Source organism: Vulpes vulpes, chromosome 4 (genome assembly GCF_048418805.1).
Source record: "Vulpes vulpes isolate BD-2025 chromosome 4, VulVul3, whole genome shotgun sequence".
NCBI classification, from domain to species: domain Eukaryota; kingdom Metazoa; phylum Chordata; class Mammalia; order Carnivora; family Canidae; genus Vulpes; species Vulpes vulpes.
In genome coordinates, this window is record NC_132783.1 from 98843510 (window position 1) to 98865464 (window position 21955).

The 21955-nt window shown below is 37.9% G+C and overlaps 1 protein-coding gene and 1 non-coding gene across 5 annotated transcripts in view; one reads left to right on the forward strand and one right to left on the reverse strand.

Moving 5' to 3' along the window:
* UBTD2 (ubiquitin domain containing 2) overlaps positions 1 to 21955 on the forward strand; it is a 69480-nt gene that overhangs the window by 40117 nt on the left and 7408 nt on the right. For all 4 annotated transcript variants that reach the window (XM_072756591.1, XM_072756589.1, XM_072756590.1 and 1 more), the window contains one exon: positions 11198 to 11434. In XM_072756591.1, coding sequence (XP_072612692.1) covers positions 11260 to 11434 — 175 coding nt within the window. In that variant the 5' untranslated portion in view covers positions 11198 to 11259. The remainder of the gene's footprint in view (positions 1 to 11197; positions 11435 to 21955) is intronic.
* Positions 3289 to 3392, reverse strand: LOC112929102 (U6 spliceosomal RNA). The gene has a single exon (XR_003236876.1). It is a non-coding gene; the product is annotated as a U6 spliceosomal RNA (small nuclear RNA).

Genomic DNA, 21955 nt, shown 5'->3' on the forward strand with positions numbered 1-21955 from the left:
AGTTTGTTTTTTGTTCCTTAAAACTTAGCCCACTAGGGCAGCCCTGGTGGCTCAGCGGTTTAGTGCCACCTTCAGCCAAGGGCATAATCCTGGAGACCCGGGATCGAGTCCCACATCAGGCTCACTGCATGGAGCCTGCTTCTCCCTCTGCCTGTGTGTCTCTGCCTCTCTCTCTCTCTTTCTCTTCCCCCCCTCAAAAAAAAAGAAAAAACTTACCCCACTAAAGATGTATGATCAGAGTATCATGTTCAAAACTGACTTGAAATAATTATTTTCTATATATGGTTATGTTAACATTTGATACACAGATTCATTTAGTTCTGTGTTCAGTATTAGAGTTTACTTTTTTGGTTTGATTTTATTTTGAAAATGTAAAACATTTACAATTTTTCAAAAGTCACATCTGTAAAAAGCTATACTTGGAAGTCTTGCTCCCATCTCTGTCTCTTCTACCCCATAGCCCTTTTTAGATAACCATTTTTTAATTTCTGGTTTATTCTTCCAGTGTGTGTGCTTGTTTTGTTTTTGTTTTTTATAAAACCAGATATATAGAGAGGTAGCTGTTTCTCCTATTAAACAAAATGTATCACTATATATATATATATATATATATATATAATGTATCACTATATATATGTAATGTATCACTATATATATATTTGATTTTCTGCTATTCTATATTCTTTACAGTTGCATTATATTTCATCATATTGTACCATATACATCGATTAGATTGCGTCTAATACGAACAAGCTTGTAAGAAATAATCTTTCATATTTACGTGGCGTATATCTTTTTTTTTTTTAAGATTTTACTTATTTATTTGAGAGAGAGCATACAAGAGGGGAGGAAGAGGCAGAGGTAGAAGGAAAACCAGACTCCCATTGAGCAGGGAGCCCAAGGTGGGGCTTCATCACAGGACCGTGGGATCATGACCTGAGCCAAAGGCAGATGGGTAACCAGCTAAGCCACCCAGGTGCTCCTACATGGAGTATATCTTGAAAGCAGAATCCCAAAACTGGAATTGCTGGCTCAATGGATAAATAACTGATTATATTAGATGTTGCCAAATTCCCCCTCCATTGGGAATCCTTTGGATAATAATCCTATGGGATCTCAGACTCCTACCTCAAATGTAGGAAAATATCTTACTTTTCCACACCTTACCAGTGTCAGATTCGTGAATTGTTGCCTAAGAGTAACAAGCAAGTTTTACTTACTTTTCTCTTATGAAGGAGATTGGAAATTATTTTATACATCATTTAACTTTTTTGTTCTTTGAACTGGATGTTCACACCTCTTGCCCATTTCTCATTTAACAGTTTTTGCTTTTTGTCTTCTCCACTTTTAGTTTTTTATACTATAGAGATCAGCCCTTTGTGATAGAAGTTATGGATACTTTCTCCAAGCTAGTCATTTGTATTTTGACTCCTTCTGCCCCCATATGAAGATTAAGTCTTTTCTCATTGCTTCTGGAAAAGCATTTGTTATCCTTGGTTATGGAGAAATTTATCTATATTTTCTTGTAGTACATACATTATTTCAGTTTTTACATTTAGATCTTTGATTCATGTAAAATTTATTTTGGTATACAGTTTAAAATGTTGACCCAATTTTATCTTTTTTCCAAATGGCTATCCAGTCCTAACACTGTTAGTTAAAATGCCCATTTTTTCCCAACAGTTTAAGATAAAATCTCTGTCATATATTAAATATCCATGTATATATGGATTTTTTTCTGAACTGCATTATATTCTAAATATTCATATGCCTTACACACTTTGAATTGTAGCGGTTTTATGTTTTAATATTTGTTATATTTAATATTTGTAATGCCAGCCCCTTTGTTGTGCTGCTTTTTCAAGATTCTCCTAGCTCTTCTCACCCATTTGTTTTTACAATCAACTCATCTAGGGGATCCCTGGGTGGCACAGTGGTTTAGCGCCTGCCTTTGGCCCAGGGCGTGATCCTGGAGACCCGGGATCGAGTCCCAAGTCGGGCTCCCGGTGCATGGAGCCTGCTTCTCCCTCTGCCTCTCTCTCTCTCTCTCTGTGTGACTATCATAAATAAAAAATAAAAAATAAAAAAAATAAAAAAAAAACCAATCAACTCATCTAGCTTCAAAGTTTTTTAAAAATTATTTTCAGGAAGCCCGGGTGGCCCAGCAGTTTAGCGCTGCCTACAACCTGGGGCATGATCCTGGAGACCCGGGATCGGAGTCCCACGTCGGGCTCTCTGCATGGAGCCTGCTTCTCCCTCTGCCTGTGTCTCTGCCTCTCTCTCTCTCTCTCTCTCTCTCTCTCTGTGTCTCTCGTGAGTGAATAAATAAATAAAAATTTTTAAAAAATTATTTTCATTGGAAACATGTTAAATGTAGATATTCACTTGGAAAGAATTAACATCTTTATAATGTTAATGTCCAAGTACAAGAGATATCTTAATCTTGTTAAAGTCTTGTCTACTTGTGGGACTTTCAGGAGTTTAAAAAATATATCCTAATAATAGGTGTTGCATTCCAAGTATTGTATATTTTCTGTTACTGTTATACATGGGATCTTTTCTATTATATCTTCTAGCTGGATATTTTATGTATATAAGGCTTACATTTTATATCTTCTTTTTTTTTTTTTAAGATTTTATTTATTTATTCATGAGAGATACAGAGAGGGGCAGAGGGAGAAGCAGGCTCCATGCAGGGAGCCGACGTGGGACTTGATCCTGGGTCTCCAGGATCAGGCCCTGGACTGAAGGCACCAAACTGCTGAGCCACCCGGGTCGCCCTTATATTTTACATCTTATTACCATATTGATTTTTATGCAATTTGAGGACTGATTTTCTTGTATTTTCAGTCACACTATCATAACATCTGCAATTAGAGATGGTTTTACTTCTTCCTTTCTGGTTCTTACACTTCTGATTGTTTTGTTCTGTCTGATTATGCTGGCTAACACTTTCAAAACAAGGTTAAATAGTTGGGAGGATGGGCATCCTTGACTTGTATGTACTTCTATCCCTTGAACTACCCATAAATTCATAGAAGTAAAGGTCCTTACATTGCAAAGAATGTAATTCAAGATAAAACCATTCCCCCAACTCAGTAGAATGAACCATCTGAAAATTTCATATATTTCTTAGAAGGTACAATGGGCTCCTGTTACGTGACGATATTCTGTTACGTGACAATATTCTTAGTTCCAATTTTATGTAATTTCAGCCTTCCAAGCAAAATTGGGGCTTACTTTCTGTGCATTTGTGGGGTTTAACTCTATGTTTCTGTAACTTTTTTTTTTAATATGGAATGCTTCGTGAATTTGCATGTCATCCCTTTGTGAGGGCCATGCTAATCTCTGTATCGATCCAACTTTAGTAAGTATGCTGCCAAAGTGAGCACATTTGTGTAACTTTTTTTTTAAATTTTTTTTAAGATTGTATTTATTCATAGAGACACAGCTAGAGAGAGAGAGGCAGAGACACAGACAGAGGGAGAAGCAGACCCTCGATCCCGGGTCTCCATGATCACGCCCTGGGCTGCAGGCGGCGCTTAACCGCTGTGCCACCGGGCTGCCCCATTTGTGTAACATTTTAAAAGAGACTTGCCCATTAAGAAAAGTCCTTGGCATGGCCAACAAGCACATGAGAAAATGCTCTGCATCACTTGCCATCAGGGAAATACAAATCAAAACCACAATGAGATACCACCTCACACCAGTGAGAATGGGGAAAATCAACAAGGCAGGAAACCACAAATGTTGGAGAGGATGCAGAGAAAAGGGAACCCTCTTACACTGTTGGTGGGAATGTGAACTAGTGCAGCCACTCTGGAAAACTGTGTGGAGGTTCCTCAAAGAGTTAAAAATAGATCTGCCATACAACCCAGCAATTGCACTGCTGGGGATTTACCCCAAAGATACAGATGCAGTGAAACGCCGGGACACCTGCACCCCAATGTGTATAGCAGCTATGTCCACAATAGCCAAACTGTGGAAGGAGCCTCGGTGTCCATCGAAAGATGAATGGATAAAGAAGATGTGGTCTATGTATACAATGGAATATTACTCAGCCATTAGAATCGACAAATACCCACCATTTGCTTCAACGTGGATGGAACTGGAGGGTATTAATGCTGAGTGAAATAAGTCAGTCGGAGAAGGACAAACATCATACGGTCTCATTCATTTGGGGAATATAAATAATAGTGAAAGGGAATAAAGGGAAAAGGAGAAAAAATAAGTGGGAAATACCAGAAAGGGAGACAGAACACGAGAGACTCCTACCTCTGGGAAACGAACTAGGGGTAGTGGAAGGGGAGGAGGGCGGGGGGTGGGGGTGACTGGGTGTCGGGTACTGAGGTGGGCACTTGATGGGATGAGCACTGGGTGTTATTCTGTATGTTGGCAAATTGAACACCAATAAAAAATAAATTTATTTAAAGAAAAGGAAAAGTCCTTGGACATACTATTGTTGTAGGTTGGCTTTCCTCTTGCCTATTGGTATGTTCAGGCCATTGGTAAGTGGATTTATACTTTAAAAAACAGGGCCAGTGCAGCCCCGGTAGTGCAGCGGTTTGGCACCGCCTACAGACTGGGGTGTGATCCTGGAGACTCAGGATCAAGTCCCACATCGGGCTCCCTGCACGGAGCCTGCTTCTCCCTCTGCCCGTGTCTCTGCCTCTCTCACTCTGTGTCTATAAATAAATAAATAAAATCTTTAAAAAAAAAAAAAAAACAGGGCCAGGAGACCATATGTTTGTTTATTCGCCCCCCCTCAATAAAACTAGTTCAGACAACATTAGAAATTATATATATGCCTTTAAAATTATGTTTTTACTTTTTATAAGATAGCATTAAAATGGTGTATTTACTCACTTAGATATGCATACATATGATGTTTGGTGCCTAATCTGTTACAGGTGCTGAGGACTTACAAGTTGAAACTGACAAACTAGAAAACTGCATTACCTCTTCCCTTATTACAGGATTTCTCTTTAGTAAGCATGATCTCTCCAAAGAAATTAATTAGGTGGTAGATGAGATAGGTTGGGGATCTGGTACTGCTCAGTTAGCTTTTCCTTTGTCCAATCGGAGACATTCCATTGCTCCTATAACAAAGCCTATGAAAGATCAATGCTGCTAGAAAAACAACACATGCTTTATTTTGAATGACGCTTATAATTGATTTGGTATGTAAAGAAAACCACATTTCTCAGCCTTGGTTAGACATGGAGTGCTATGATGCAAAGAGAACTCTGGACTTTGATTCTAGTCATCTGGGTTCTAGTTTTGGCTCTTTTTGATCTTGAGCAAGTCATTTATCCTTGTTAGGTCTTCCTTACCTTCCCGTCAAATAATAAAGTTGGCTGGTACTATCTAATATCTCTTCCACATCTAAATTCTCAGATATTAGAGAAGTTATGGGAAATGGTTTTGACTGTTGGTATGTTGGTACTGTTAGTTTAAGCATTTATCTCCCTATCTTTATTTTGATAGTTGCTTTAGGTAAAGGGAATATATGTAGTATGTGTGTGTTTGTTAGTGCATTCTAAATTTACATGAGAATAAAATACGAGTATCGTTTTAGGCCAGCACTATCTGTTACGGAAGAGTTCTGTGGGATCTATTCTTAATTCTTGGGAGTGACAAAAATTTCCCTTTCGTTTTCATGATCTTCAGACTCTAATCAATCTAATTATAGGGACATCATACAAATCCTATTCCTTGTTACTTTCAAGTTTTCAGAATTCTTTGAAACAACACTTTGTCCTTTGATGGTGAGCTCTTTAAATATTCAGTCTTTTCCCTTAGGATGTTGTGTTAGCGAAATGGAATGCTCTGTTTTTTAATCTGTTAAAGCTATTAGTATATGAGTCATATCATATTTATATGCTATGGCTTCTCCTTTATTCATTTGAAGAGTCCCAATATTATTACTATTTTATGCATTCATTCATTCATTCATTTATGTGTTTATGTATGCATTCATCCATTCATGAGACACACACACACAGAGGCAGAGACAAAGGCAGAGGGAGAAGCAGGCTCCATGCAGGGAGTTTCACGTGGGACTCGATCCTGGGACTCCGGGATCACGCCCTGAGCCAAAGGCAGACATTCAACCACTGAGCCACCCAATTGCTCTGAGATCATTGTTTTTTATCAATAGAATGCCAAAGTGAATTTTTTTTGCCAAACGCATTTAATTGTCGAGTAAAAATAAATATTTAAGATAATAGATCCCGAAAAGCAAACTGCATGTTAGATCGATCTATTTATCAGAGTGGGAAGAAGTGCTGACCAGTTATAAGGAAAGATAATATGAGTAGATGAATGTGATTAAGAGGCTTCTGAGAAGGTGAGTTTTTGGCAAAGTTTTAGAAAATAACTGGCTTGGGGAGCCTGGGTGGCTCAGTGGTTGAACATCTGCCTTCGGCTCAGGGCGTGATCCTGGAGTCCCAGGATCTCCTGCATGTAGCCTGCTTCTCCTCCCTCTGCCTGTGTGTCTTGCCTCTCACTGTGTCTCTCATGAATAAATGAATAAAATCTTTTAATAAAAAAGAAAGTAACTGGATTGATGGGGGAAAGAAGGGTATTTTCTGAATAAAATAATTAGGTTTCTTTATTAATCTTTTATTATATGTTAAACCATGGAATTAAAAACAATGTAGTGGGCTTCCTGCATGGGGCTGCCTTCTCCTTCTGCCTGTGTCTCTGCCTCTCTCTCTCTCTCTATCTCTCTATCTCTCTACCTATCTCTGTCTCTCATGAATAAATAAATAAAATATTTTTAAAGAGATAAATAAAAAATAAAAAACAATGTGGTTGGTTGCCTGCAGTTTAAAGATTTAAAACAGAAATTTGGGGAATAAGAACTGTTTCCTGTTTAAATCTATTGTTAGAGCATAATACTGTACTTAGTCCCAGATATATGAATGGTACTGAGCATCTGTCTTGGTGTCAGGAGTCAGATGATGTATGAGAGAGAAACCTGAAAGTATCAGAGCATGAGATATAATCTAATTGAATATACATAGTTTACTTTGTTTTCTTCATAATTGAGAATGACTTGGTGCAAAAAAAAAAAAAACATAGCTTCTTTGCTCCTAGGTTGATTTCTATGTCTAGGTATTTTCAGAAATTCAAGTTTGTGATGTCAGCTAAAATCGAAGCACAACATTTGGTGACCAATTTCTAGAAAATATACTCATAAATGCACAGGATGTGCATGACAATCAGAACAGTTCTTTTTAAAACTGAGGAAGGCACTTTATGTTAAATTCTTAGAATGTCAAATTCTATTCAGAAGTTATGAGAAAAGACTTAGCCTGTATATTTTTGAAAAACATGTCAAGGCTTTTGATTTCATATATATAGTATTCCCAAATTTATTTTTACTTAGCAAACACATTTGCAGTTTTATTATATACCAATCCTTTTGTGGTGCTTTACAAATATTAAATCCTATAAAACCCTAAATGTTTTCACAAGAACATAGTTTAAATGCTTTTGCTAAATATCCATTTTTCCCCAGTTCATTTAACAAAGATAAGTTAGGCAATAAATTGCATTTAGTTTAAAATGAAGCTTTTTATTTTATTTGTATATTTATTTAAGTAGGCTCCATGCTCAGTGTGGAGCCCAGTGCAGGGCTTGAACTCAGAACCCTGAGATCAAGACCTGAGCTGAGATCAAGAGACAGACACTTAACCAACTGAGCCACCCAGACACCCCTTAATGAAGCTTTTAGGGATGCTGGGTGACTCAGCGGTTAGGTGTCTGCCTTCAGCCCAGAGTGTGATCCTGGAGTCCCTGGATTGAGCCTGCTTCTATCTCTGCCTATGTCTCTGTATCTTTCATGAATAAATAAAATCTTAAAAAAAAAAAAAGAAACTTTAACTTCATATTTTGTAATGAAAATTCTGCCCTGCTCAGCGGTTTCACTAAAATAGTTTATGTTGTAAAGACTTAAGTATTTTAATAATAGACATTCTTTATTACATGTTTGTAATACAGAGAAAAGTAGAGACCAAGACAGAGAAAAGGAAGCTTATTTGATGTTACAAGTATTTATTTTGTCTTTCTTACTCTTACATAAAGTAATTACTTTGGAACTTTACAGTATATAGATTTGAAACGGATTTGGAGTGATTAAGTATAATGTGTCATTTGTCCTCTTTTGGGGACTTTGTTCTTACGCCTTCATTAGGTAAGGAGAGGTAAAATAAAGCTACCTCATATTCATTAAGGAAGAGAGCTTGCTTTTTCCAAAGTATTTTCTACCTTAACTTTTTTTTTTAAGATTTTATTCATTTATATGAGAGAGACAATGAGCAGGGGGAGGGGCAAAAGGAGAGGGAGAAGCAGACTCCCCCACTGAATACATAGCCTGACATAGGGCTTGATCGCAGAACCCCAGATCATCACCTGAGTCAAAGTCAGACACTTAACCCAGTGAGCTACCCAGGCACCCCTGTTTTTTACCTTTAAAATTAGATTGTTTTTCTGGTGGATCCCTCTGAGAAACCTCTTTCGGTTTCTTAGGTTTAAGTACTGAGATTGTTGAGGTTTTGTTGTTTTTGCTTTTTGACAGAATTTTTTTTTTTTTTTTACAATGACAGAATTGTAACAGATTTTTTTTTCCTCTGGTACATTTAATATATGGGAGGCTAAACAGTTCTCTGGAACTATTCAGAAAGACTCAAAACTTTATTCAAATTGGTGTCTTATTTGAATATTGAATAGATAACTTTGAGTAATGTATAATCATTTGAATATTGAATAGATACTTAATTCAAATAGGTATTTACCTATTGTATCCTGTCTTCTACTCTCTATTCAGTAAACTGAGTGTTGTCCCTAAACTATTACTTACTTATCTAAAGGTTAATATAGCAGAAAATAAATTTGCCTTTCATTTTATCTTGTTGGTAGAATCACTAGGGGATTGTGATTACCTGGTGTATTCTGAACACCTTTTAGAGAATAATGCTCTGTATACATTTATTTGTTATTTGGAAAATGCAGGGGAAAATCGTTAGTATAGATTGTGTTTCTCATATTTGAATTAAACCTGATACACACATCTATACTGTTACCCTTAATGAATGTTCGGTAAATACTTCTTAAAGGGGATACTTGGTTTGTCTTTCCAGCCCTGCTACTACATAGACTGTTTTCCTACTTTACTTTTCATACCTTTTTAGAACTCAACTGGTTGGCATTTTTTTTTTTTTTAAGATTTTATTTATTCATGATAGAGGCAGAGACACAGGCAGAGGGAGAAGCAGGCTCCACGCAGGGAGCCCGATGTGGGACCCGATCTCTCGTCTCCAGGATCGCGTCCTGGGCCAAAGGCAGGCGCCAAACCACTGCGCCACCCAGGGATCCCCCAACTGGTTGGCATTTTATTAGGATGGATAAGCTACAGGGCCAAAAATTACAGGGAGTCAAACACTGAATGTTTTAAGAGAAAAATAGCTGACGGTGGCATGGCCTGCTGTCTTTTTCCTTGAGATAAAATAGCCAGATTATGTGGAAAAAGCATGGTTTAATCCAAGCATCAAACCAGATACACTTTGTTGCATTAGTTTGTTCTGTTATCAGGAACATAGCCTGGTGTACAGTATAGAGATTGCCCAAGGACTGGTGTAATTTTATTTCTGTTATGAATAGCCCAAATTTCATTTGGCTATAGGCCAGTAAGGGAGTGGTTAATTTCGTAGCTTCTTTAGAACCATTTTGAGAGTAATTTCTTTTAAATTAGTATTCTTTCTGCAATTAAATATAGAACAGTGAATTTTGATGCATACCCTCTCCTTCCTACCACTGTCATTTACTTCCCACCTACTCTTACCCTAGATTCCATCAAGCCTCAATTTTCTTTTTACTTATTTTTCCGTCTGTCAAACTATTTCTTATCTATGGCACTGCGTAAGATTAAGAATGGCTCTCTGTATTGGTATGAGATTGGTGATCATAAGCCAGGTAAGTATCTAGGTAAAAGAAGCTACAACAGACTTGTTCTAGCATTATTAATTACTATGTAACATTCCCTAAGGAGCTATGCTGCCTTTTACAGCAAAAGAGGAGTAGACACTCTCTTTTTTCTTCTCTAGGTTTGAAACTAGAGTGGGGTAATGTAGTTCTGCTGGTTGGAGTCCTCCTGTGGTCCTATTTTCTCCAAAAAGTGAAGCACTGATTTCTAACCATCTCTCTCATCCTTTCCAAATTAGCTCGTATATGGGGTTCAGAGAGAGGCATTTACAGTTCCTTGACTGAAGTCCAGAGTGGAGTGCTCCTGTGGTCAGGTTTCCTCATGGAGCTAGTGGTTTTGACTGTTACTTTGGACACCACAAAGCAGTCTTTCTCCTCCTAAGAATTTCTCAGGTCCTACTTTTTGGCGTCACATGTCCAGAGTCCTGAGATTCAAGCTAATTTGCTACTTGATTTTTCGTAGTATCTTACCTCTTTTATGGCATCCTTTGACTTTTTAAAATCTTGCCATTATTGTCTGATGAAACACTTTTTTTTTTTTTAAGATTTTATTTATTTATGAGAGACAGAGAGAGAGAGAGAGAGAGAGAAAGAGGCAGAGACACAGGCAGAGGGAGAAGCAGGCTCCATGCAGGGAGCCCGACGTGGGACTCGATCTCAGGTCTCCAGGATCATGCCCTGGGCTGAAGGCAGGCGCTAAACCGCTGAGCCACCTGGGCTGCCCCTGATGAAACACTTAATTGCTGTTTTTCTTAGTAATTTTTAAAACCATCCTTTGGAGAAGGCATACTGAGTTGAAGAGAGTTCTTAACTTGTCACTGGACATTTTGGATAGAGCCATCTAATATCTCCATTTGCTCTTGTAATTCTAAAATGGGAAATTTCAGAATACAAGAATTAATTAGTAGGCAAACTTCTAGCTATAATTTTGATGAATGAATCAAAGAGGAATGAACAGATAACTTTTTTTTTTTTTTTTAAGATTTATTTACTCATGAGAGACACAGAGAGAGAGAAGCAGAGACACAGGCAGAGGGAGAAGCAGGCTCCCAGCGGGGAGCCCAGTGTGGGATCAAGTCCCGGACTCACGCCCTGAGCTGAAGGCAGATGCTCAACCACTAAGCCACCCAGGCTTCCCATGACCAGATAACTTTTAATACATCAGTTATAAGTTTTGGTTTTGACGACAGCTTTTTTTCTTTCTTTTCAGTCGCTTTAGGTCGTAACCAGCCTTTGAAAAAGGAGAAACCCAAATGGAAAAGCGATTATCCCATGACAGATGGACAACTACGCAGCAAGAGGGACGAATTTTGGGATACTGCACCAGCTTTTGAAGGCCGTAAAGAGATTTGGGATGCCTTGAAGGCTGCAGCACATGCTTTTGAGAGCAATGATCATGAACTGGCACAAGCAATCATTGATGGTGCAAACATAACATTACCACATGGTAGGTTTGGTGGTCCTCAAGGACACAAGAAACCTAATGAGCTCCATTCTAATAGCAAGAAACCACATGGAAAATATTTGTTTATTTTTCTTGCTGTGCATTTTCTTTTTCTTTTTGCAAAGAACATTTCTCTTTGTTTCTTTGTGTGTCTTTCAGCTTGAGAAAGATTTACATTGTGCGTTTATTTTATTTATTTATTTATTTATTTGTTTGTTTGTTTATTTATTTTAAAGTTTTTATTTATTTATTCATGAGAATACACGGAGAAGAGAGAGAGAGAGGCAGAGACACAGGCAGAGGGAGAAGCAGGCTCCATGCAGGGAGCCCGATGTGGGACTCAATCCCGGGTCTCCAGGATCACGCCGTGGACTGAAGGTGGCGCACTGAGCCCCCCAGCCTGCCCTATTTATTTATTTTTTTAAGTAAGCACTGCACCCAGTGTGAGGGTTGAACTCATGACCCCAAGATCAAGAGTTGCATGCTCCACCAACTGAGCCAGCCAGGTGCCCCAGTATATTCTGTTTTTAAAACCGTTTTAATCTCAAGAAAGAGAACAGTTGATAACCGCCAGCTTTCCAGCTTCCATACTCAGAAACTTCCTAGTTCTTCATCATGAGGCCTCCACCTCCTGTCCTAATGTAGAGGTTCTACTTCACTTCCTATGAGCACTAGAGAAGTCTCAAATTTAGATTTCAGAAACCGTGGAGACTCAGTGGATGCTCCTTTAGTCATTATACTTTCTCATCAAGCCTATTTTTAGTGTAATGAGCAAACCTAAACTTAGAAGTCACATGTTCTTAAGGACAGTTTTCTATGATTGCAGCCCTGAGCATTATTAAGAACCTCTCTCTCTTTTCTTAGGAATGGGACTCTAAGGACCACCGTTAGCTTTGAGTATTTCCAGGGACACATATCTGCTGGACCCATGCACATCCTCTTGTTTAGTCTCCTTGATTAGAGACATTTCAAAAATTTTTCATGGTGTACTGAGATTAAAGTGTTAATTTCATATTACAGCCTTAGCTCTTCTGATAACTGTTATTTATACATTTTTCTCTTTAGTTTTTCAAATTAATATTTTTTCAAGTTGTCTCTTTAACTCCCCTATATAATCACCTGCATTCCTTTGCAGTTTTCTATTCCTTTATACCTTCATTGTTTCTATTTCAGTATCTTTATTTGTCTTCATTTTCAGAACACTGCTTTTCACTGTTTAACCATCTGCTTTATGTCCTTTCCTTTTATTTTTTTTTTTTAAGTTTTATTTAAGTAACTCCACAGCCAACATGCGGCTCAAACTCACGACCCAGAGATCAAGAATTGCATGTTTGTTCCAACTGAGCCAGCCAGACTCCCCTGACACCTTTTCAAATAATATTTAACTTAGTATCCTTCCCAGTTTTCAAAATCTCTGTTAATTTTCTGAATTAACTATGCTTCCGAAAAACTTTTAAAAATACGTACTCCATAGCTGTTCTATTCTTTATTATGAAAGCTTATTAGTGTAGGCTTGGGTTAATAGCATTTATTTAGCATATTTAGCATTTATTTAGTATATAGATGACCTTCTGCACAGGTGTAAAAATGATCCCTCCTACATTTGGAAAAATGTGTAGTTGAATGTCATTTCAGTATGACTCTTTAGTCCTGATTTTCATGGATAGTCTCTGAATTCTTTGTCTCTTGTATGATTGGGGGTGGACATCATCTTGCTCCATTACCTCTTTTAGTTCTACGTTTTGTCTTCAAATACTATCTTTATATAATATAAAGACCCTTCCTTTACAATTATTTTTACCATCCTTCTCTTTTTAATGTTTATATCACATATTTTTAAAGCAGTATTTATTTGTTTGTTTGTACAGGTTTGCAAGGTGGGAGTAGGGATGGAGAGTGGGAAAGAATTATTCATCTTTGATTGTCTTAATTTGGAATCCTAAGATTCAGAACCTTAGAACTTTGACTTCCTTATTTTGTGCCTATCATAGTTACCTATGGGAATATCTTGATATTCCTATAATATTCCTATGGGAATATCTTGATATTCTATAAATTATGGCCTTGTTTACAAGTTCATGGAGGCAAAGTAGCTCTACTTTATGTAAGGCAGGGGCCTATGTATATTTTATTAGATACGGGCTCAGGTCTCTAAATACTTATCTCTCATTTTTGCTTATCTATGTGAACTGCCAAGAAAAGTAATGTTGCTGGCAGTCTCACCAACCAACAGGTTAGGGAGAATTATTCTTGGAAATTTGATAGGATTAGCTTCTACTTCCCTTCTGTGTTTAAGGAGTGTTTTCTGCTTAGCACGAAGGAATCAAACTAATGTCTAGTCTTTTCTTGTTCAAAGCTCTATTTCTTGTTTAAAGTCTCTTTCTGGGTATTACTATCATTGCTACCCTTGATTGAATTGATTAAATTCCCTTGTTTGTATCTGAAACTTAACTGTGTTTCTTTAGTGGATTTGTGAATTGTGTCCACTCATGTACCTCTAACTCATCGTCAGTTTATAACTTAGCTATTTAGCTGCATGCTTTTACCTAGACATATTCAGTGGTGTTACTGAAATTTCTTCCATCTTCTTGATGTAGTTATATATTTGAAATAAGTTAAATATTTGGACATATTTTGTGGTTTTAGACCCTAAACATTCTATACTTCATAGTTTAAGTTTAAAATATTCATAGGTTTTAGCTCTTTAGCTCAGGCTTTGTTTGGTATCAGACCTAGCTTTACTTCCTGCCTCTACTGTATTACTACTATGCAACTTTGGGCATTTCTGTAACTTTCAGTGCTACCATTTGTAAAATACGGATTATAACTATCTACCTTATAGGGTGGTTGTACTGGTTAAATGTGATAATAGCACATGGACTATTACTTACCATAGTCCAAAAAGCACTTGATAATAGTGGTGCTAATGATTGTTTTTCTTGAACTCTGGCATTAACAAGTAAATTCCTTGTACCAAATTCTTTAATTATAATTTGATAATTATACTGATAACATCTTTCTCTGGCTTTTGGAGAACTCTACCTATGTCGCCTAATCAAATTTTGAGATTATGTTGATTTCAAGCAACAGTAATAACAGATTTATTAATGCTTGTACACCAAAGTATTGATGACATAGTTTAGCATCATCCCTTTGTAGGCCCATCCCTATTCTTTTCATCTATATCTGTATTACCCATAAGAGTATTGAACTGATCTTAGATTGACAATCTGAAGAGATCTTAGGGCATACACTCCTTTCTATGCTTCCTTCAGTCAAGTCTCTCTTGTTTTCATCTAATTTTTTTGTTTTCTCTTCCCATAATCTTATTATCTCAACCTATTCATATTATCTTTGCAATATGAATATGATTAAAAATTCTTTAAAGTTTGAGAACTATATGGAAAGATCTTTGTAAATGTTATTTTATACGTCTTATTATCTTGTCTGTTATTTTAGATCTTATTTGTAAAATAAGCAAGGATTATATACCCTTTTTGGTTTAAATTGTATTTGGTATCAATGTTATAGGCACAAAAATTATGTATTTGTCAATGGCTTTTTTTCCTGTGTAATGATAATTATCTTATTTCCTAAGTTAGTTTTCAAAGAAACAACCAAGACACCTCCTATCACCCCATGCCCCTGCCCCTGCCCCATGTTTCCTCCTTTATTTCTTTTTCATATAGTGGGTTCCATGAATAATTCTGTTCTTGTCTCAATTCCAGTCTGTAGGTCGTATTCATTATATTTCTGTCTTGTCTAAGCATAAAATAATTCTGTGCTTTTCAGTTATCTTCCTTTATTAATATCAGTGATGTCTTTAGTTCATTATTCTCAAATAGCAATAGGGAGAGTTAGAAGATGGTGTCATGACTACCTGGAAATTTTATATGTGCGTATATATTTTCATTCTGGAAATTGTGACTCAGATTGAGGATGTTATGGACATTTGTATTGTGGAAAAATCTCTCTGGATGATTCTGGTATTTGATACCTCTTTTCTGTAGCTTCCCATCCTATAAGAATTTTATTTTTCAGGATTTATACATTTTTTTCATGGTCCTAAATTTCTTAAAGAGTATCTCCTTTTTCTAATTGATTGCTATTTGACCATTACCTAAAAATCCTAAAAACACTCCTTATAGAGCATTTTGCCATGAAACTAGGTTACAGATTAAGTGGTTTATCCAAATTAGCATAAACTGAGGGTTTGTTTGTTTTTTTTTAAAGGAGGGGCAACTGGCTGGCTCAGTAGGTAGAGCTATATGATTTTTTTTTTGAGCCATATAATTCTTTTAAAAAACATTTTTTTTTTTAATTTATGATAGTCAGAGAGAGAGAGAGAGCGGCAGAGACAAGGCAGAGACATAGGCAGAGGGAGAAGCAGGCTCCACGCACCGGGAGCCCGACGTGGGACTCGATCCCGGGTCTCCAGGATTGCGCCCTGGGCCAAAAGCAGGCGCCAAACCGCTGAGGCACCCAGGGATCCCATAAAGGGTAATTCTTTAAAAACTTTTTAAAATCACCTTCAAGGGATCCCTGGGTGGCGCAGCAGTTTGGCGCCTGCCTTTGGCCCAGTGCGCGATCCTGGAGACCCGGGATCGAGTCCCACGTCAGGCTCCCGGTGCATGGAGCCTGCTTCTCCCTCTGCCTATGTCTCTGCCTCTCTCTCTCTCTCTCTCTCTCTGTGTGTGTGTGTGTGTGTGTGTGTGACTATCATAAATAAATAAAAATAAAAATAAACTTAAAAAAAATAATAAAATAAAATCACCTTCAAAAAAATAAATAAATAAAATAAAATCATTTTCAAAATAAAGGAGGGAAAAGAGTTGCCCAGAATTTTGTTTTCTTTTTTCCTGGTTTTATCTCAAAACACACCAAATGTGAATAAATTAAACTATTATGATACAGTATAAGTTTTTAAAAATCAGGGCACTTACGGGTGCCTGGTGGCTCAGTTGGTTGAGTGTACAACTCTTAACTTCAGCTCAGGTTGTGGTCTCAGCATTGTAGAATCAAGCCCCACATCAGGCTCTGTGTCTGCTTGGGGTTTTCATTCCCTCTGTACCTCCCGCTTCTTGTGTACACACTCTCTATTCCCCCCCCTGCAAAAAATAAATAGATAAAAACTTTTTAAAAAATAAAGGCAGTTATAAATAGAGTATTTCTACGTATAGGGAGCTAACATGATGAACACCTGGACTGAGAATCAGGGGTAATAAAATACTCATAACTCATGTTTTTAGCTGATGTTATATAATCCACATGCCTATAATAATCACCTACAATAGTCTCCATTTTTGACACAAGAAGGGGGTGCATTCAGTTAAGCATCTGACTCTCTTGGTTTCAGCTCAGGTCATGATCCCCAGGGTCCTGGGATTGAGCCCCAAATTGGGCTTCATGATTAATCTGTAGTCTGCTTGAGATTCTCTCTCCCTCTCCTTCTGCCCTTCCTGTTTGTGCTATCTCTCTCTCTATTTCAAATAAATTTTTTAAATAAATAAAAATAAAGAGATAAGAAAACTGAAATACAGAATGGCTATATCCTTTTTCCAAGTTAGAAGTCATGGAATTAGAATTGGGATTTGAACTCAAGTCTTGGATTTAACAGTAACAAAGCAATTGAATGACGTCAAATCATTTCATTCCTTTTTTTAATAAAGTGATGCACAAGTAATCTTTAGTGTTAATTCCATTTTTAGCCCCTCCCATACTAATAGAATACTTTAAAACTGTATACCTCTGGGTCTCCTGGCTGGCTCAGTCATTGGAGCCTAAGACTCTTGATTGGGGTTGTGGATTAGAGCCCTACATTGGGTCTAGAAATTACTTAAAAATGAAATCTTTAGGGGTACCTGGCTGGCTCAGTGGTTGAGTGTCTGCCTTTGACTCAGGTCATGATCCCGGGGTCTCAGGATCAAGTCCTGCATCAGGCTCTCCACAGGGAAGGCTCCTTCTGCCTATATCTCTCCCTCTCTCTCTGTGTCTCTCATGAATACATAAATACATAAAATCTTAAAAAAAAAATACTAAAGAGAAACAAATGGATTCTCTAAAACCTGGATAGGCAGGAAATGCATATATGTAGGCCTTGTTTCTATTTCCCGTAAATGTGATAGAGGCCCATTAAGAAGCAGGCCATGAATTCTGGCTCCTTTAAAGATCTCTATAAAAATTTGCCATTTAATAAACTTAATTGATAAATTTGTTATGAACATAAAGTTTAGGAATGAAAGCATGAAGACATTGCATATACATGGGAGACAGAGGATTTTATCCAGACTTTTGTGTTTAGAAATGAAACAAGGTGGGACGCCTGGGTGGCTCAGTGGTTTAGCGCTGCCTTTGGCCCAGGGCTTGATCCTGGAGTTCCGGGATCGAGTCTCACATCAGGCTTCCTGCATGAAGCCTGCTTCTCCCTCTGCCTATGTCTCTGCCTCTCACTCTCTGTCTCTCATGAATAAATAATTTTTAAAAAAAAAATGAAAAAAGGCCTTAAAGGATCTAATGAATGACTAACCATAAATTAATTAATAGTACATTAGTATATTAATAATCTCCACTCTATCAAAGAAACAAAAATGATTTAGAGTTATAAAATGTAAATTTATCCACTCTTCTGTTGTGGTCACCCACTCCTTTCTTTTCCAATTAGAGCAACAAAAGCCCTGAAATAACTGAGGTGGGAGATTGTTCTTGAGTCAGTAGGCTTCTCTGAAGATCATTGTCCCCTTAGAAATGTGACAAAATGTTACACGAGCTCTGTTTTTAAAAATTTACTTATTTGAGAGAGTGTGAGTGAGTCAGGAGGGTGGAGCACAGACTCCTTGCTAAGCAGGGAGCCCACCGTGGGGCTAGATCTCATGACCCACGAGATCATGACCTGAGCCAAAACCAAGAGTTGGATGCTTAACCAAACAAATGCATCAACCAGGTACCCCTACACAGCTCTTTGTTTTGTTTTGTTTTGTTTTGTTTTGTTTTGTTTTTGAGGTTCCATTCATTTATTTGAGAGAGAGGGAGGGAATGTAAATATGAGTAGGGGGAAGGAAGGATGGAGAAGCAGACACTACTGAACATGGAGCCCAATGCGGGGCTGATCCCAGGACCCCAAGATCATGACCTGAGCTGAAATCAGACACTTAACCAACTGAGCCACCCAGGTGGCTCCTATACAAGCACTTAATCACTATTTAACCATCATATGGCTTGAGCAATATATACAAACTAAGTTTGATGCTTCTGAATGCTACAGTCTTAATAGCTAACTTGGTAGATGGGAGCTAAAACTGCTTCTCTTAAAGCCCAACGGTCAGATAAAAGCTTAATATAATTCCCAGCAGAGTGTTTACATGAGAGAGACACTTACTAGTTAGTCCTAAAAGACTGCTCATTGGAATGAAAAGTAATTGTGACGGCCCTTTTGACATTACTATGATTCAAATTGTAGAGAATCCCAGGAATCCTAAAGCAGTGAACTCAAACTTTAAGAAAGTTTCATCCTTGGGGTGCCTGGGTGGCTCAGTCGGTTAAGCATCGGCCTTTGGCTCAGGTTATGATCCCTGGGTCCTGGATCAAGCCCCACGACAGGCTCCCTGCTCAGTAGGAGTCTGCTTTTCCCTCTTTCTGCACACTCGCTCCTCTCAAATAAATAAATAAAATCTTTTTTAAAAAAGAAGTTTGATCTTTTTTATATTGCTATTAGTGAGCTCTTCCCTATAAGTCTGATTCTGATATTTAAAACCTGAAAAAAAATAAAAAAATAAAAAAATAAAAAAAAAAAACCTGTGTGAGAGGGGAACCAATATTACTCTTTTCAATGGGTATATTATATGTATTAGGCAATTTGGCATTTGCTTTATTATTTAATCTTTCAACAACTTTCTGAGGTAGATACTATAGTCCTGAAGAAACAGACTAAATATGTCCAAAATTAGGGTCTAAATTAAAATGAGTGTGATCACGCCAAAGCTGCTATTCCTTGCATCAGATTCACTCCTTTCTTCCAGTCTTCTGTTCCCCCATCAGGCTCAACAGTGGGCTTCCCAAATCATAGACTAACCTGCTGTTTTGTTCCTTTATAGTCTTTTTGTTGTATCAGTACTCTTGTACAACTCAATTATGTGCTTAGGCTTTCCTTTGCCATAGAAAGTCACATTTATTGAAAAAGTCAGAGTTTGTGCCCCTGGGTCAGTTAGAAAAGTCTGAAAAAAAGGGAAAAAAAAAGTCAGGAATAAAGACTATTTCCACAGGTTTTGGAAAAGACCCCCAATGTGACAAAAGTCTTGAAGTTCCAGGACATGGCCCACTTTTGGGAGGGCAATTTTCTGTATCAGATTGCCAGTGTATTTTAAATATTAAATTTTTCAACTCTATTGAGGTATATTGAAGTGTGCCAAGAGCACATATTTAAAGTGTACAATTTGATCAGCTTTGACTTGTAAACACCTGTGAAACCATCATTACAAGATAACATCTCCTATCTCCAGAAGTTTCCTAATGTAAAAATTGATTTTTACATTATAATTTGTAATTTTAATTTACAAATTAAACGTAAATTTAATTTTAATTTACAAATTAAACGTAGCCATGCAAGTCTCAAATGGCAAAGACATTAAAATTACTGCCGTCTTACAGGACTGAGCATGGAGGAATACGCAGTGAGACCTTTGAATGCTTAAAAAGACATCTTTTTTTAACCTGAAAGATTATTTGAGAAAGAGTTCCTGGCATTTAGTAAAGATACTCTTATTTTTTGGCATATAATCTAATTTTATCTTTATAAATTTTCTTGTGAAATATTTTGACACCTAGTTTAAAAATAGCCACAGAAAACCATTGACCAAGGAAGAGAGAATATCTGAGCCAGTCATCTAGATAGAAGGTAAATAAAAACTTCAGAAAATTATGTATGAAATTAGAACAGAAGGTGGAGTCTTGGCAGCTTTCTTACTATCATGGGGAGATGTCAGGGCTTCCTGACGTGGGGAGGCAATGCCCTGGCAGTTGTATATCTTGGTGCCCATCTGTTTCTGCTAGGACTTGAAGCCTATGGTGGGTTTGTGAGAAGGGGAAAAAGACAATTCCTTCCACAGAGGCCACTTGGTGAGAAGTGTGAGCAAGCCTGACTGGAGCTTCTTTAGAGCTGGTAAGGAATTACTAAATGAAGTACACTCTCAGTGACCAGGGGGTAGTGAGTAAAAGCCTTCTAGGGATGTGTGGGTGGTGCAGTCAGTTAAGTGTCAGACTTTGATTTCAGCTTAGGTCAGGATCTCAGGGTCATGAGATGGAGCCCGTGTCTGCTTTGCACTGATCATGGTATCTGCTTGAGATTCTCTCTCCCTCCCTCCCTTTCCTGCCTCTTCCCTGTGCACATGCATTTGTGTACACACGTGCACACTCTCTCCTTCTCTCTCTCTGTCTCTCAAATCTTTTTTTAAAACTCCTTTTAGGGACACCTGGCTGACTCAGTGGTTGAGCTCAGGGCATGATTCTGGGTTACCAGAATCTAGTCCCACATCAGGTTCACTGTGAGGAGTCCGCTTCTCCCTCTGCCTGTGTTTCTTCCTTTCTCTGTGTGTCTCTCATGAATAAATAAATAAAATCTTAAAAAAAAAAATAGAAAAATGTCTACGTTACCAACTTTTTTTTTTTTTAATAGAAAAGGGGATGCATAAGAGACGGGCCAAAGGGCAGGAAGGGCAGAGGGAGAGAGAGAATCTTAAGCAGGCTCCACACCCAGTGCAGCCCTACGTGGTACTCCGTCTCATGACCCTGAGATCATGATCTGAACCAAGATCAAGAGTCGAAGGCTTTAACCAACTGAGCCACCCAAGAGCCCTTATGTTATCAGCTTTTATTTCTTAAAATTTTTAAATAAATTTTATTTGTCAGAGCACAAGGGTGAGTGACAGGCAGAGGGAGAGGAGAAGCAGGCCCCCGCTGAACAGAAAGCTAGATGTGGGGCTAAAGCCCAGGACCCCATGATCATGACCTGAGCTGAAGGCAACACACTTAACGTAGCCATCCAGGTGCCCCCGTTATCAACCTTTAAAGTGGTTCTTCCCCTCTTTGTTTGAACACACAAGGGTTTTTTTTTTTTTTTCTAAGATTTAATTTATTCATGAGAGATACAGAAAGCAAGGCAGAGATATAGGCAGAGAGAGGAGCAGGCTCCATGCAGGGTGCCCAGTGTGGGACTCGATCCCCAGGACTCCAGGATCATGCCCTGGGCCGAAGGCTGGCACTAAACCACTGAGCCACCCAGGCCTCCCACAGGCTTTCTTTAAGGAAAACCCTCCCACCTAAAAACTGTGCCCTGTTCACTCATACTTCTCAAATACAGCAGATGAGACCGTAACAGGACTATGTCTACTTTGTCGGTACATTTGGTAGCCTCACAGCACTGAAACTTAGGCGCCATTCTCTTTTGTCTCATCTTCCAGTTCCTTCTTTGACCTTATGTTGTTGGTGGACTGCATTTAGACTAGTGGATTCGTTCCTTGTGATTCATGTTTG